Source organism: Dendrobates tinctorius, unplaced genomic scaffold (assembly GCF_039654945.1).
Source record: "Dendrobates tinctorius isolate UK_male_01 unplaced genomic scaffold, ASM3965494v1 ptg000011l, whole genome shotgun sequence".
NCBI classification, from domain to species: domain Eukaryota; kingdom Metazoa; phylum Chordata; class Amphibia; order Anura; family Dendrobatidae; genus Dendrobates; species Dendrobates tinctorius.
This window is the reverse complement of record NW_027361679.1, coordinates 96,544,182-96,559,158: the sequence shown is the minus strand read 5'-3', so window position 1 is coordinate 96,559,158 and position 14,977 is coordinate 96,544,182. Positions and strand designations below refer to the sequence as shown.

The 14,977-nt window shown below is 40.5% G+C and overlaps 1 protein-coding gene across 1 annotated transcript in view; it reads right to left on the bottom strand.

Moving 5' to 3' along the window:
- Window positions 1–14,977, bottom strand: part of IL12RB1 (interleukin 12 receptor subunit beta 1) — a 241,423-nt gene that overhangs the window by 224,530 nt on the left and 1,916 nt on the right. The window contains exon 2 of the mRNA XM_073545077.1: window positions 509–641. Coding sequence (XP_073401178.1) covers window positions 509–641 — 133 coding nt within the window. The remainder of the gene's footprint in view (window positions 1–508; window positions 642–14,977) is intronic.

Genomic DNA, 14,977 nt, shown 5'->3' with positions numbered 1-14,977 from the left:
ATATAGATAATGTAATTTGGGCAATACTTTTCTTTACATAGTCAAATGTACCTAAATTGAATGGGTTTTAATATAACCAAAGTCGTTCCCAATTCTCTAGGCTTCAGAGCTGGTTCATATACAGTAAGCATAGAGCTCGCTTTTGTGATGATTTGTTTTCCAAAAAGTGCATTCTTTTCACTTGTCCCTCAATGCATAATATGATTTTACATAAAATATTATATAGTGCAGTTAAGCAGGGGGTAAAGAGCTGAGCGAAATTATTATTATTGGGTGCAAAGGCAAAATGCAGAATTGTGAATGCATCTATGGACTACAATGCAAAGTATTGGCAAACTTATTGAACTTATATCCAAACATAAACTGTCAAATGAGATACAAAGCTGAACATTCTGTACTTCCTCAATGAAATTGCAAATGAAAGAAAAACTAACTTAATACGAAAGGAGGAAATGATTAGTCTTGTGGAGGAACATATCATACAGCTTACTCTTTCATTCTAACATACCAATATTGCAGTGTATAATTAGGATTTTGTGATTCTTCCCCAGGTCCCCAACTACAGTAGCAATAGTTATCTACTGATGTGTAATTCTGGTAGCAAACAAGATCCCGAGGAGTCTTCTTATTTTCATTTATACCTGTAAAGGTAAACATAGTTTTATTACTGTCATGATAAAACTTAGATCTGTGGCAAGAGAGAGAAAATGGTGCATTAATCAAACAGTCACATACAGTGGGGAAAAAAAGTATTTAGTCAGTCAGCAATAGTGCAAGTTCCACCACTTAAAAAGATGAGAGGTGTCTGTAATTTACATCATAGGTAGACCTCAACTATGGGAGACAAACTGAGAAAAAAAAATCCAGAAAATCACATTGTCTGTTTTTTTTTTCATTTTATTTGCATATTATGGTGGAAAATAAGTATTTGGTCAGAAACAAAATTTTATCTCAATACTTTGTGATATATCCTTTGTTGGCGATGACAGAGGTCAAACGTTTTCTGTAAGTCTTCACAAGGTTGCCACACACTGTTGTTGGTATGTTGGCCCATTCCTCCATGCAGATCTCCTCTAGAGCAGTGATGTTTTTGGCTTTTCGCTTGGCAACACGGACTTTCAACTCCCTCCAAAGGTTTTCTATAGGGTTGAGATCTGGAGACTGGCTAGGCCACTCCAGGACCTTGAAATGCTTCTTACGAAGCCACTCCTTCGTTGCCCTGGCGGTGTGCTTTGGATCATTGTCATGTTGAAAGACCCAGCCACGTTTCATCTTCAATGCCCTTGCTGATGGAAGGAGGTTTGCACTCAAAATCTCACGATACATGGCCCCATTCATTCTTTCATGTACCCGGATCAGTTGTCCTGGCCCCTTTGCAGTGAAACAGCCCCAAAGCATGATGTTTCCACCACCATGCTTTACAGTAGGTATGGTGTTTGATGGATGCAATTCAGTATTCTTTTTCCTCCAAACACGACAAGTTGTGTTTCTACCAAACAGTTCCAGTTTGGTTTCATCAGACCATAGGACATTCTCCCAAAACTCCTCTGGATCATCCAAATGCTCTCTAGCAAACTTCAGACGGGCCCGGACATGTACAGGCTTAAGCAGTGGGACACGTCTGGCACTGCAGGATCTGGTGGCGTAGTGTGTTACTTATGGTAGGCCTTGTTACATTGGTCCCAGCTCTCTGCAGTTCATTCACTAGGTCCCCCCGCGTGGTTCTGGGATTTTTGTTCACCGTTCTTGTGATCATTCTGACTCCACGGGGTGGGATTTTGCGTGGAGCACCAGATCGAGGGAGATTATCAGTGGTCTTGTATGTCTTCCATTTTCTAATTATTGCTCCCACAGTTGATTTCTTCACTCCAAGCTGCTTGGCTATTGCAGATTCAGTCTTCCCAGCCTGGTGCAGGGCTACAATTATGTTTCTGGTGTCCTTTGACAGCTCTTTGGTCTTCACCATAGTGGAGTTTGGAGTCAGACTGTTTGAGGGTGTGCACAGGTGTCTTTTTATACTGATAACAAGTTTAAACAGGTGCCATTACTACAGGTAATGAGTGGAGGAAAGAGGAGACTCTTAAAGAAGAAGTTACAGGTCTGTGAGAGCCAGAAATCTTGATTGCTTGTTTCTGACCAAATACTTATTTTCCACCATAATATGCAAATAAAATGAAAAAAAAACAGACAATGTGATTTTCTGGATTTTTTTTTCTCAGTTTGTCTCCCATAGTTGAGGTCTACCTATGATGTAAATTACAGACGCCTCTCATCTTTTTAAGTGGTGGAACTTGCACTATTGCTGACTGACTAAATACTTTTTTTCCCCACTGTACCTAAACATAAAAGCAGTAAGCCCACACCTACTTGCAGCAGTGATGATCAGCTAGAGATTATTGCGTCTTTTGAAATTTAAATTCACCAGAATAGACATATTTTTTTATTTAAAAAAAAATCAGTTTGCAAAAATTTAATTTGCTGTGAATCGCCAATTCTCTATCTAAGGACTCATACTCACTTGCGAGAAACTTGGACGAGTCGCGCACATCAATACCCGACACTGCTGCCGGCACTCGGATCAGAGCACTCAGCTGCATGTATTTCTATGCAGCTGAACACTTCGGTCCTGAGTGCCTGCGGTAGTGCCGGGTATTGACGTGCGATACTCCTCCGAGTGTCTCGCAAGTGAGTTTGAGCCCAAAAAAGTGAAAATGTTGCTGTCTGCTGATTCCTAAACAAAGATACTTTTTGGACATCTTGTGAAAAAGCTATCACTTCTTCAGTTAGAAAAGTGCAAATTTATTTTATTACTTTATTTGTGGTTGTTCTATAATTTGTTATTTAATAATAACAGTCCTGCAGTCCTCAAGTCCAAAGAAAAACTCCAATAAAGTGGCCATAAAATGTATGCTGTCATCTCTTACAGTGAACCACGGTATCAATTTCCTGTGGCATTACCGTTTGTGTGGTGCTGTGATTGAACAACATATTTGAGTCTTGTAAGTGACCAGTCACATCTGAGGAATTAAGGACTAGGAAGAGCTTGAAGCTGGCTGGAGACAATACGGTGATGCCTACATACTGCACTACCACTACAGAAGTGAGCAGAGGCATTATAAAAAGTAGATTTAGTGAGAGTGCTGTTGAACCGCATAAGAGGTAAGATCTTAGAGCTGTGGTGGGTCTGTGCTGGTGAGAGACCTTGACCTCGTCACCAGAACAAGCTTGTACTTCTGCTGTGAAGCAGAGGAGACTGGGACCTGTGGCTGCAGTAGAGGTCTGACAGTGGGTGGTAGCAATGCTAGTCCTATACAAAAGCTGACGAAGCAGGTTTAACTGTCAAGTGATGATGAGTTCTTGAGAAGGATGTGGTTGGGTAACTTTGCCCAGCTCTGAAGCATGTGTGTATGGGCAATCCTGTTATCATTGGAGCTATTATTAATGAAAGTTTTGGATGGTGCTGTAGAATTAAAGTACTGGCAATAAATTTGGGAAAAGAAAATGCACTTCAGATGTGGGTATTAAACTAGAGCTCCATAAAAAGCAGCAAAGCATATATCTGACTCCCCAATATCTCTTTGGGTTTATGCTTTAGTGGTGTAGCACTGCGGAGGAAAAGGCCAGGGAGCATCGGCACATGTGCACTGCAGTACTTTACTCGATGCTGGATAGTGTGTGGATCATGTAGGACTTATCATCCACACAAAGCAGAGAAGTAGGACAGCATCACAAGAAGAGAGGAAGCACCGGACCAAGACCAGCAAAGCCCATCGGACCAGACTGCCCTTTAGGTGAGTACAATAAAAGCTCTTTTTCTTGTCTTGCAGGACAGATTGGGGGCATAAATACAGCATATTTATGATTTATGTGATGGCTTAAAGGTACTGGTCTTTCCTCACATGGGAAATAATTGGTGACAGGTTCCCTTTAACATTCTTTCTTACAAGAGTATGATTAAATGCTCAAGTTTGTAAAACCTACAGCCTATTCAAATGTCTTTAACCCCTTCACCCCCACAAGCCTGTTTTTACCTTCATGACAAGGACAAATTTTACAATTCTGCTCAGTGTCATTTTATGTGGTAATAACTCTGGGATGTTTCATCGGATTCACCTGATTCTGAGAATGCTTTTTTTTTATGGCATATTGTCCTTCATGATAGTGGTAAAATTTGTTCAATATAACTTGCATTTATTTGTGAAAATTTGGGAAAAATTTTGAAAAGTTTGAGATTTTCAAAGTTTTAATTTTTATGCCCTTAAACCAAATAAATATGCTGCACAAAATAGTTAATCAATAACATTTCCCACATGTCTACTTTACATCAGCACAATTTTAGAAACATATTTTTTTTGTTAGAAAGTTATAAGGGTTAAAAGTTGACCAGCGATTTCTTATTTTTCCAGCAAAATTTTCAAAACCATTTTTTTAGAGACCACATTACATTTTAAGCGACTTTGAGGGGTCTGTATGACAGAAAATACTCAAATGTGACACCATTCTAAAAACTGCACCCCTCAACGTCCTCAAAACCACATTCAGAATTTCCTGGATTTCTTTTGGGGGACGAGGAGCCATAACGCTTTTTCAGAGCCTTTGTACTACCAATAAAGTGGAAGCCCCTTATATTTCCATTGACAGATGACGGACCTGAATGGTGACTTGCTTTTTTTGTAGTTTGAGTTGAAGCTTTCATTGGGAACATTTTACATAAAGTTTGGGATTACATTTATACTGCACGCTACTGTGAGCATTTACATTGAAGTTTCCATCTAAATCTGCGAATGACATGATTCAAATGAAACCCCCGAGGCATCCATTCACTATAATGAGGCAGCAGAGTTACTCTGGACTCCATCTGGTCTGTATTCAGCTGTGACCTTCTTTTCAGAGGTGCAAAAAACTGTGGCCAATGGCACTTTTATGCACGCCTAAAAAGACGGACACCAACGCATCATAGCCCAGATGACGTTTGCAGTGCCTCAATCTGCCTCATTATTTTCTGCCAGGGATTCCATCTGAATCATGTATTTCAGAAATTTACAAGGAAACCCTGGCGCAAGTGCTCAGCCCAGGATAAATGTGAGCCAAGCCATACTGCGATCTTTGGGAGGCAGAATGAACAAATCAACAGCAGGTCAAAAATGGGTTTTATTATATTTCATGGTATTCCTTGACTTTATTCTTTGGGCCGGTGCAATTACAGCGATATCAGATTTATATTGTTTTTTACGTTTGGTTGGTGTTACACACTAAAAGATGCTTTTCTTTGCAAAAACAAAAGGTCATTGCTAGCGAAGCTAGCTGTTCACAGAGTGCTATATCCAAGCATATCAATGGAAAGTTGAATTGAAGGAAAAAGTGTGGTAGAAAAAGATTCCCAAGCAACTGGGATAACCGCAGCTTTGAAAGGATTGTTAAAAAAAGGCCTTTCAAAAATTTGAGGGAGATTCACAAGGAGTGGACTGCTGCTGGAGTCATTGCTTCAAGAGCCACCACACACAGATGTATCCAGGACATGGGCTACAAGTATCGCATTCCTTGTGTCAAGCCACTCATGACCAAAAGACAACGCCAGAAGCGTCTTACCTGGGCTAAGGAGAAAAAGAACTGAACTGTTGCTCAGTGGTCCAAGGTGTTGTTTTCAGATGAAAGTAAATTTTGCATTTTATTTGGAAATCAAGGTCCCAGAATCTCGAGGAAGAGTGGAGAGGCACACAATCCAAGCTCCTTGAGGTCTAGTGCGAAGTTTCCACAATCAGTGTCATCTGCTGGTGTAGGTCCACTGTGTTTCATCAAGATAAAAGTCAGTGCAGCTGTCTACTAGGAAATTTTAGAGTATTTCATGTTTCCCTCTGCCGACAAGCTTTTTGGACATGAAAATTTCATTCTCCAGCAGGAGTTGGCACGTGTCCACACTGCCAAATATACCAATACCTGGTTTAAAAATAACAGTATCACTGTGCTTGATTGGCCAGCAAACTTGCCTGACCTTAACCCCATAGAGAATCTCTAGGGTATTTTAAAGAGGAAGATGAGAGACACCAGACCCCACAATGTAGACAAGCTGAAGGCTACTATCAAAGCAACCTGGGCTTCCATAACACCTCAGCAGTGCCACAGGCTGATCGCCTCCATGCCACACTGCATTGATGCAGTAATTGATGCAAAAGGATCCCCAACTGAGTATTGAGTGCATTTACTGAACATACATTTCAGTAGGCCAACATTTTGGATTTTAAATAACAAGAAGCTTGGGCACACAAATTAAAATTTATTGTCCAATGTAGAACAACAAGGCAAATACCACAACCATACAAAAAGGCAAAAATAAGGAAAACTCAATTGAAAGACAGATTATCTTCCGCAACGTTTCGGCACAAGCATGCCTTTTTCAAGCAGAATCTGCATGGTGTGAGGGTGATGATAGCAATTGTCGGATTTTAAAATCGTTTTTCAAGCTGGTGTTATAAAGTATTCTAATTTACTGAGATAATGACTTTTGGGTTTTCATTGGCTGTAAGCCATAATCATCAACATTAACAGAAATAAACACTTGAACTAGATCACTCTGTTTGTATTGACTCTATATAATATAGGAGTTTCACATTTTGTATGGAAGAACTGAAAAAAATTAACTTTTAGATCATATTCTAATTTTGTGAGACGCACCTGTATAACTTTTTTTATGTTTTGGCGCTTTTGCAAAATAAAAACTATTTTATTGAAAAAATCATATTTTTTTGCATCAATTTATTCTGAGAGCTGTAACTTTTTTATTTTTCCGCTGATGAAGCTGTGCGGCAACTTGTTTTATGCAGGTCAAGATGATGTTTTCAGAGATACCATTTTTATTTACGTTTGTCTTTTTTATCCAAAATCTGATCGCAATTTAGTGGATCTTAGTGGTGTTTATAATATAACAAATCATGCACGAAGATCCAATATGCACCCCTAGTGGGTGTATGGTTATTAATTTTAGTATTGATGAAATATATTAATATTGTTTAATTTTAATTCACATTTCCAGTGTGATTAGTAATGGTGTCTTAGCTTAAAGGGGTTTACCCATTACTTGGACAACCACTTCTTAATTGCTATAATTCCCCTTTGTAAAATAACATCAGCATGTAATCCCCTCTGGTGGTATAGCTGTAGTACGCGTGCCGACTGGGGGGGTGGTCCCTTTCGGCTGTGAAACAGACTGGAGACAGATGCAGAAATCCGTTCAATCAGGTCCAACTTTATTGGGTGTCCTCTTGACATTCACAGCAAACACGACAGCTTCTGCTCCTAGGCCCGGGTACCTGTCACCTCCTCCTACTCCTGTTCGACAAAGACCCCTAGTTTCCTTCACTGTGGCTGCTGTTAGGCCCATGGCCACAGCGCTTCCCCAGACCGAGTCTGCCCGCTGCGACACTTACTGCTCTTTCAGTGTCCAGCCGTCCGGTACCCCAGGCCTCCTTTAGTCAGCGTCCTTCTGACCAGCAGGTCCTCACAGGGCCACCCCCCTCTCCGAGTATCCATCTCTCTCCTCTGTCTCTCCTGAGCTCTTCCTTCCTCTGTCCTCTCCTGAGCTCTTCTTTCTTCTGTCTCCTCCTGGGTCTCTGCCCTGCCCCTGGGACTCTCCCCTGCCCCTGGGACTCTCCTTTCTTTTATCTCATCATCCTGGAAATCCCCTTCCCAGTCCCGTAACTCCACCCACCATGACTCTGCAGTTTCCCTAGCCTAAAGCTGCTGTTGAGTCCTTTTCTCACTACTCTTTGTCTCCATCTTGAGGCCAAAACCCGGTACTATACCGTCTTTTACTATTTCTAGCTGTTTCCCCTCACATATACCTTCAAGTCAGAACAAAGCATTGTACACATCACCTTTTACATTTCCCTTCTTCATCAGACAGGTGCATAGGTCAGTCCACCCCCTACATAGCTAAGGGTCTCCCAGGGCTAGCGTGACATTGCTATGTCACATGAGCACTGCAGCCAATCAGTGGCTGCTAATGGGCCACTTTACTCTCACTCCTTTTGGATGAAATTGCTGCTGCTCTCTCACTTTCCCTAGATGCCAATGTTTCATCCGAAGCAAGTGAGAAGGAAGCCGCCCATTAACAGTTGATGATTGGCTGTGGAGCTCACGTGACATAGCAATGTCATGCGAAGGCGCTGGTATCGCTGGAGTGCTGCTGGCACAGGTGAGTACAGGCCGTTTTTATTAGTAAAAAGTATTGGGCAAACCCTTTAAGGATTCAGGAGTACTGCTTGGAATCTTACGAGATACCAACACAACACTATGTACAGTAGCTCTATTTACCAAAGTAATGTATTGCACTATTCATATAGGCACAGTTTGGGCCTATGTACTGAAATTGTATGACACTATTTATCTGAGCACTGTGTAACATTAACTGGGCACTATATAGTATATATATAATATAAAGCTCTCATGATCACATAATACTAGTAAACCATTGTGCATTTATCAGCAGTTCTTCCTTATAAAGAAGGCAGATGTCTACATTGCAATAGATATACTATACAGCTGACTGTGACTGACAGGAGGCAATTATGTACAGTATAATATCATTTATGTGAAAATATCTCAATAGTACCACTATTTTACAACCAATATCAACCTTATTAAAAATAGCTTTATTTCAATTAACACCTTTAAGCCAATTTTCACTTTTGCTCTTTCATTTTTTCCAACCCCCTTTTCCAAGAGGTCTAACATTTTTTTCCAATCAATATAGCCATAAAAGGGTTTCCTTTTTTCTGGATGAGTTGCTGTTTTGACACCTTTTATAATTTTGCTTCTCTCCATATTCTGAGACCCATGCTGTTTTGGGGCTATGATCACACCCAGCATCCACCTTGTGTCAAGCCCACTCCATACACCTTTTTAGGGTTGGCGGAATGCATCAAATAAAATATGATAATAAGGTGCATTCGCCACCCGGGGTCCACCGTGCAGAGATGTAAAACTGCAGCTAATGTGATCAATGGTGGAGCGGAGCTGCGAGCAAGCACCGTAAACACACCGAGTTAAACCTCACTCGGTGTGAACAGAGAGCAAACTACTTGACTTTGTTGCTCCACAGAGCAGTACAACAACTGAGAATACTCTAAGCTATGCCCTGTTACATGTCACGGGAGCATAGAGGTAATGACACTAAATGAGATCCCTATCTCTATTCCCCCAGGGAGTCTAAAATGGTTGTTGAACTTCCTCTGCTACATGGTTTGCGCTGAAGGCACATGCGACTTAGGACACGGGGTGCAGATGCTAAGTCAAGCGGGGTTCCCACCCTACACCGCCTGACTAGACACACACTCGCACACGTGCACACAGGGTGGTAACGTATTCACCACCACACAAAACACATATGCTGTTAGCACGCATCTGGGCGGCCCAGAGTACCTTTTATACGTTCCAGTCAGTTAGGACCTTGCTCGTGAGCCAATCTGGAGCAGCGCGGGACTTGAGCAGCTGACAACCGTAGAGCAAATCCTGGATTTAGCCTCAAAAATGACTGCTCGCCACTGTCTAATGTTAGTTACCATAGCTGAAGCTGGAGAGGCAGCGGTAACAACACGCACAGCCCGAGTCTGAGCAAAATGCTGAGATTGACATCTTTGCTGAGTAGTATCTACTGCGGTTGAAGAAGAATGGGAGACCGCAGAGGGAGACAAGGCTTGGGATCCATTCTGTGCAGAGGGAGGATCCCGATGCCTAAGGGTACTTTCACACATCAGTTTTTTGCCATCAGTCACAATCCATTGGCTATAGGATCCGGCGAAAAAACGGATCCGTCACAACATTTTATCCATCCGTTTCTTCCGTTTTTCGACGGATCCATTTTTTAAAAGCCGGCAATTCAGTGCGCTGTACAGTAAAATCACACTGACATGTTAGAATCAAAAGAATAGATTTATACACATAGAATACATACATATATATATATACATGTCATTGAGACACATATATATATATATTTATAGTTCATAGAGTTCTACATAGCATAATAGCCGCTAAATCAATTGCCGGCTTCTGAAAAATCATTCCCGAATCCGACATGATATGCCACATGGTTTACATATAGTAAACCATGTCATATGAAAGCGATTTATATATGTCAGTGTTTAATCAATTTAGTAGTTTGTGTTAGGAAAAATTTGGAACTCTAGGGGTTAAATATAAGGCTATAATCATGGAAAAAAATTGCGTGGGTTCCCGCACAATTTTCTCGCCAGAAAAGGAAAGACAGTGAATGAGGGCAGATATTAACAGTCTAGAGAGGGACCATTGTTTTTGCCCCCCCCAGGCTAAAAAAAATCTGCCCCCCAGCCACCCCAGAAAAGGCGCATCTATAAGAGGATTCCCAAATCCAGGTGTGAAATACTTGTTGCATCTTTAACAGGAAGACTCATGGCTTAGACAAAATTTGCCATTCCCACCACGATCTTCATGTGGCCATGGTGGCTCTAAGTTTTGTGCATCACTAAACAGCATGTCCTCCTGTCTCTCTTAGAACATACAGGGTGAGGGATCCACAATCAAGAAATTATGTTGTAAAGAGCTCCTTAGAGTGTCTTAGTTTTGGATCGCTATTCTCCTGGGACTCAACATGGTAGGAGGAAGGAGGATCAGGATGAGGATTAAGTAATACAAACTGTTGGCTGATGAGACTGGAGTGTGGAAGACTTAGTGGTGCTGCCAAGCATGCGGAAAGCATTATCTGCTATATAACTGACTACCTGTTCACACTGCTCTAGCTCCTGAATTGGTGTACCGTGCCTCCCTGCAAAGTGGGACAGGAAACTATGTATCGTAGTTGGGCGTGTTTCTTGTACTCCAGCAACAGGCATAGTCACACCAGCCCCATGCCCTCAGCGTCTGCGTGCACCATCAGCAGCACAGTAGCAACCAAATACAAAGAGACATACAAAAAAGCAGGGATCACAACACAAAATGACAAATTTTATTTCATGGGTACACGCAACAACCACAAAAATTTAAAACCATTTAAAATACAAAAAATGGTTACAAAAACTCTTACATATAGGAGCAACGGTGAGCCTAATTTCACCAATAAAGGGTATATAAAAACCCCATATTAACAAATGAATGCATGTAGAAGTCTATATATAAAGGGAATGGCATACAAAATCCAGTACATACAAAAATCTGTGCACATAGTTAATAAAATGAATAGTTCTGGATAAAAATATCACATACCTAAATGGAATATGGATTGTCACCAAATACAAAGCTCAAAGACTAATAGGGGTGAAAGACAATTATAAATGCTCAAAGAATTATATTATTATTATTTCAATATAAGCACATACAATAGGGATAATTATAAGTTACCCTCAGTATATTGACCAGTGGAATACTTTACCAACCCAGGCTGTGGTTTGACCAGGCATGCTCACAGAACACATCAGCATCTAGTGCAATCAATAGATATGAGGCTCCTATAAACAATCAGCAGCACTTTCCCTTCATTACAGCATACCTACGAATTTTCATTTTCTAATTGCTAGGTCTCTTGAAACCAAGTTTTTTTTAATATAATTTGGCCGCTGCAGTCAAAAAGATTTTTTTTGGAGTTAAATACCACCGTTATGTACCACAGAGCACATAATACTGTATGGATTACAGAATCATTGTGCAATGTTTTTTGCAAGTGTTATATACCAATGACATGTAACACAAACATAATACTGTATGACTGAGGAATAGCATCCAGAAAAATTTTTCAAAGCTTTTCGGAAGTGTTAGATATCACAGAATTGTATCCCAGACCACGGAATACTCTGGTTGAGAAATTTAACTAGCAAAAAGTTTTATGCTTTTTTGAGTGTTATATATCCCAAAAATGTTCCTGAGACCATGGAATAGTGTACGGCTGAGAAATGTAATAAAGCAAACAATTTTAATGCTTTATTTGAGTGTTAGATATCACATAAATTTACCCCACACCACAGAATACTGTATGGCTGGGAAATTTAACCCAGCAAAATATTTTTATGCTTTTTTGGATTGTTGTTATATATCACCAAAAAGTACCATTGTATAGCTGAGAAATTTAACCCAGCAAAATTTTGTAACACTTAACACTTTTTGGGAGTGTTATATATCACAGAAATGTACCTCAGGTCATGAAATAGTTTATGGGTGAAAAATTTAACCCAGCAAAAAAAAAAATGCTTTTATGGAGTGCTATATCACAGAAATGTACTCCAGACCACGGAATACTGTATGACTGAGAAATGTAAGCCAGCAAAATTTTTGAACACTTTTTTGGAGTGACAGATATCACAGTAATGTACCCCAGACCACGGAATAGTGTATAAGTGATAAATTATTACAGCAACATTTTTTAATGCTTTTTTGGAGTGTTAAATATCACAAAATACGTACCCCAGAGCACGGAATACTTTATAGCTGAGTAATTTAATCCCAAAAAAAATGTCAGTACTTTTTTGGAGTGTTATATAGCACCAAAATGTATGACAAAGCACATAATACTCGACGGATCACACAATATATTCACTTTTCTCACAAAAAATGCTGCATATAAATATAGCTCTAGCAAAAATGAAGAGGCCGCTGCACAGTTTTATAAAAATCAGCTTCTCTACAAGTCTGACAGCCATTCCATTCCAGTGTCAGTTGAATTCCAACCAGAGTACACTTCATTCTACTTAATGTGCTTCTGGTTAGGTGATCACCTGAACCAAATCTTATTTAACGAAGGAAAGTATAAAAAACCCTGCTGTGGGGGTCACAATCCTCTTGCAATAGGACAAGCTGGATGGCAAAACAAGTGCTAGTAATATCCCAAAAGTAATATGAATGACAAAATAACTTTTAACCATGCCAAAGGAGTTGAAAAGAAAAGTCTTGAGTGAGGAAAAGAAGGGCTCAATTCTGGCTTTACTAACACAGGGATACAGTGAGCATCATGTTGCCTCCATCCTTAAAATTTCTAAGATGGCAGTCCATTACAGCAAGTTCAAGCAGCAGACATTGGGAACAACAAAGCTACAGACCGGCAGAGGGCAAAAATGACTCTCCACTGACCAGGATGAAAATCATCCTATTCGAATGTCACTCAGCGACCACAGGATGACATCAAGTGACCTACAAAAGGAATTGCACATGGCAGCTGGGGTGAAGTGCACAGCAAGAATGGTTGTTAACAGGCTCATAGAGGCAGGGCTCAAGTCATGTAAAGGTAGAAAAAAGCCTTTCATCAATGAGAAGCAAAGGAGAGCCAGGCTGAAGTTTGCCAAAGACCATAAGGATTGGACCATAGAGGACTGGAGTAAGGTAATCTTCTCTGGTGAGTCTAATTTTCAGCTTTGCCTAACACCTGGTCGTCTAATGGTTAGACGGAGACCTGGAGAGGCGTACAAGCCACAGTGTCTTGCACCCACTGTTATATTTGGTGGAGGATCGGTGATGATCTGGAGATGCTTCAGCAAGGTTGGAATTGGGCAGGTTAATCTTTGTGAAAGACGTATGAATCAAGCCGCATACAAGGTAGTCCTGGAAAAACAGTTGATTCCTTCTGCTCAGGCAATGTTCCCCAACTTTGAGGACTGGTATTTCCAGCAGGACAATGCATCATGCCACAGATCTAGGTCAATCAATGTGTGGACGAAGGACCACCACATCAAATCCCTGTCATGGCCAGCCCAATCTCCAGACCTGAACCCATTGAAAACCTCTGGAATGTAATCAAGAGGAAGATGGATAGACACAAGCCATCAAAGAAGAACGACTTAAATTTTTGTACCAGGAATGGCATAAAGTCACCCAAAAGCAGTATGAAAGACTGGTGGAAAGCATGCCAAGATGCACAAAAGCTGTGATTAAAAATCATGGTTATTCCACAAAATATTGATTTCTGAACTCTTCCTGAGTTAAAACATTAGTATTGTTGTTTCTAAATGATTATGAACTTGTTTTCTTAGCATTATTTGAGGTCTGCAAGCACTGCATTTTTTTGCTATTTTGACCGTTTCTCATTGTCTGAAAATAAATACAAAATTTAGTGCTTGGAAATTCGAAGACATATTGTCAGTAGTTTATAGAATAAAAGAGCAATTTACATTTTATCAAAAATATACAGTACCTATAAAAAGAAAAATCAGACAAACTGAAAATTTTGCAGTGGTCTCTTAATTTTTGCCAGAGCTGTATTTTGCAAGGGACTACACAGCCCTAATCCCTGTCTACAGACTATATTCTGCCACTGTCCCTGTAACTATCTCTCCCTCCCTAGAATAAATACAGAATGTATGTGATACAAACAGCAAAGCAAATGATTAGCTCTTATAAGGGCTCTTAGTATGATGTTCAGCTTCAACACCAGCATCAACACCATAGAACTCTGTTTCGTTATGCCTAGACAAGCACTCTCTGCCTACAAAGCGAAGTGTCACAGAACTGTGCAATGATCCTTTATTATTTATGAAATAAAGTCTATTCTCCATGACATCTACAGTACTCGGACTTCTTTGGTACATTATCCTGAGAGGTGAGCAGCACAGTCTGATGTCCCATTCTCTTCACCTAGCAAAGGGTCATCACATCGGGGCTTGCAGCAGCCACTAAAGCTAAGTGCAGTGGTTGTGTCTCTAATAGGTGAGTGAATTTGTATTATCGCTCACGAATATTCCCTTTATCTCGGATAAGATCCTATGTGCGCTCTATATTCCTTCTAGCTACCTTGTTAGAACTGTGCAATGGCATCAGTGTGCTGAGCCAGGCGGCACCTGTTCTTTTATAATCCCTGATGATGCCACACGGCAAGCCAATCAACACAATGCCACTACCAAGAAGGGTACAGCATTCGCGTTTTAAATCAAGCACCGCCCAATGCTCGCCGAGTAATAAGCACATCCTAGCACCGTGATACTTGAGCGATCTCATCCGTAATAATAACCTGAATTAGACAGATGAT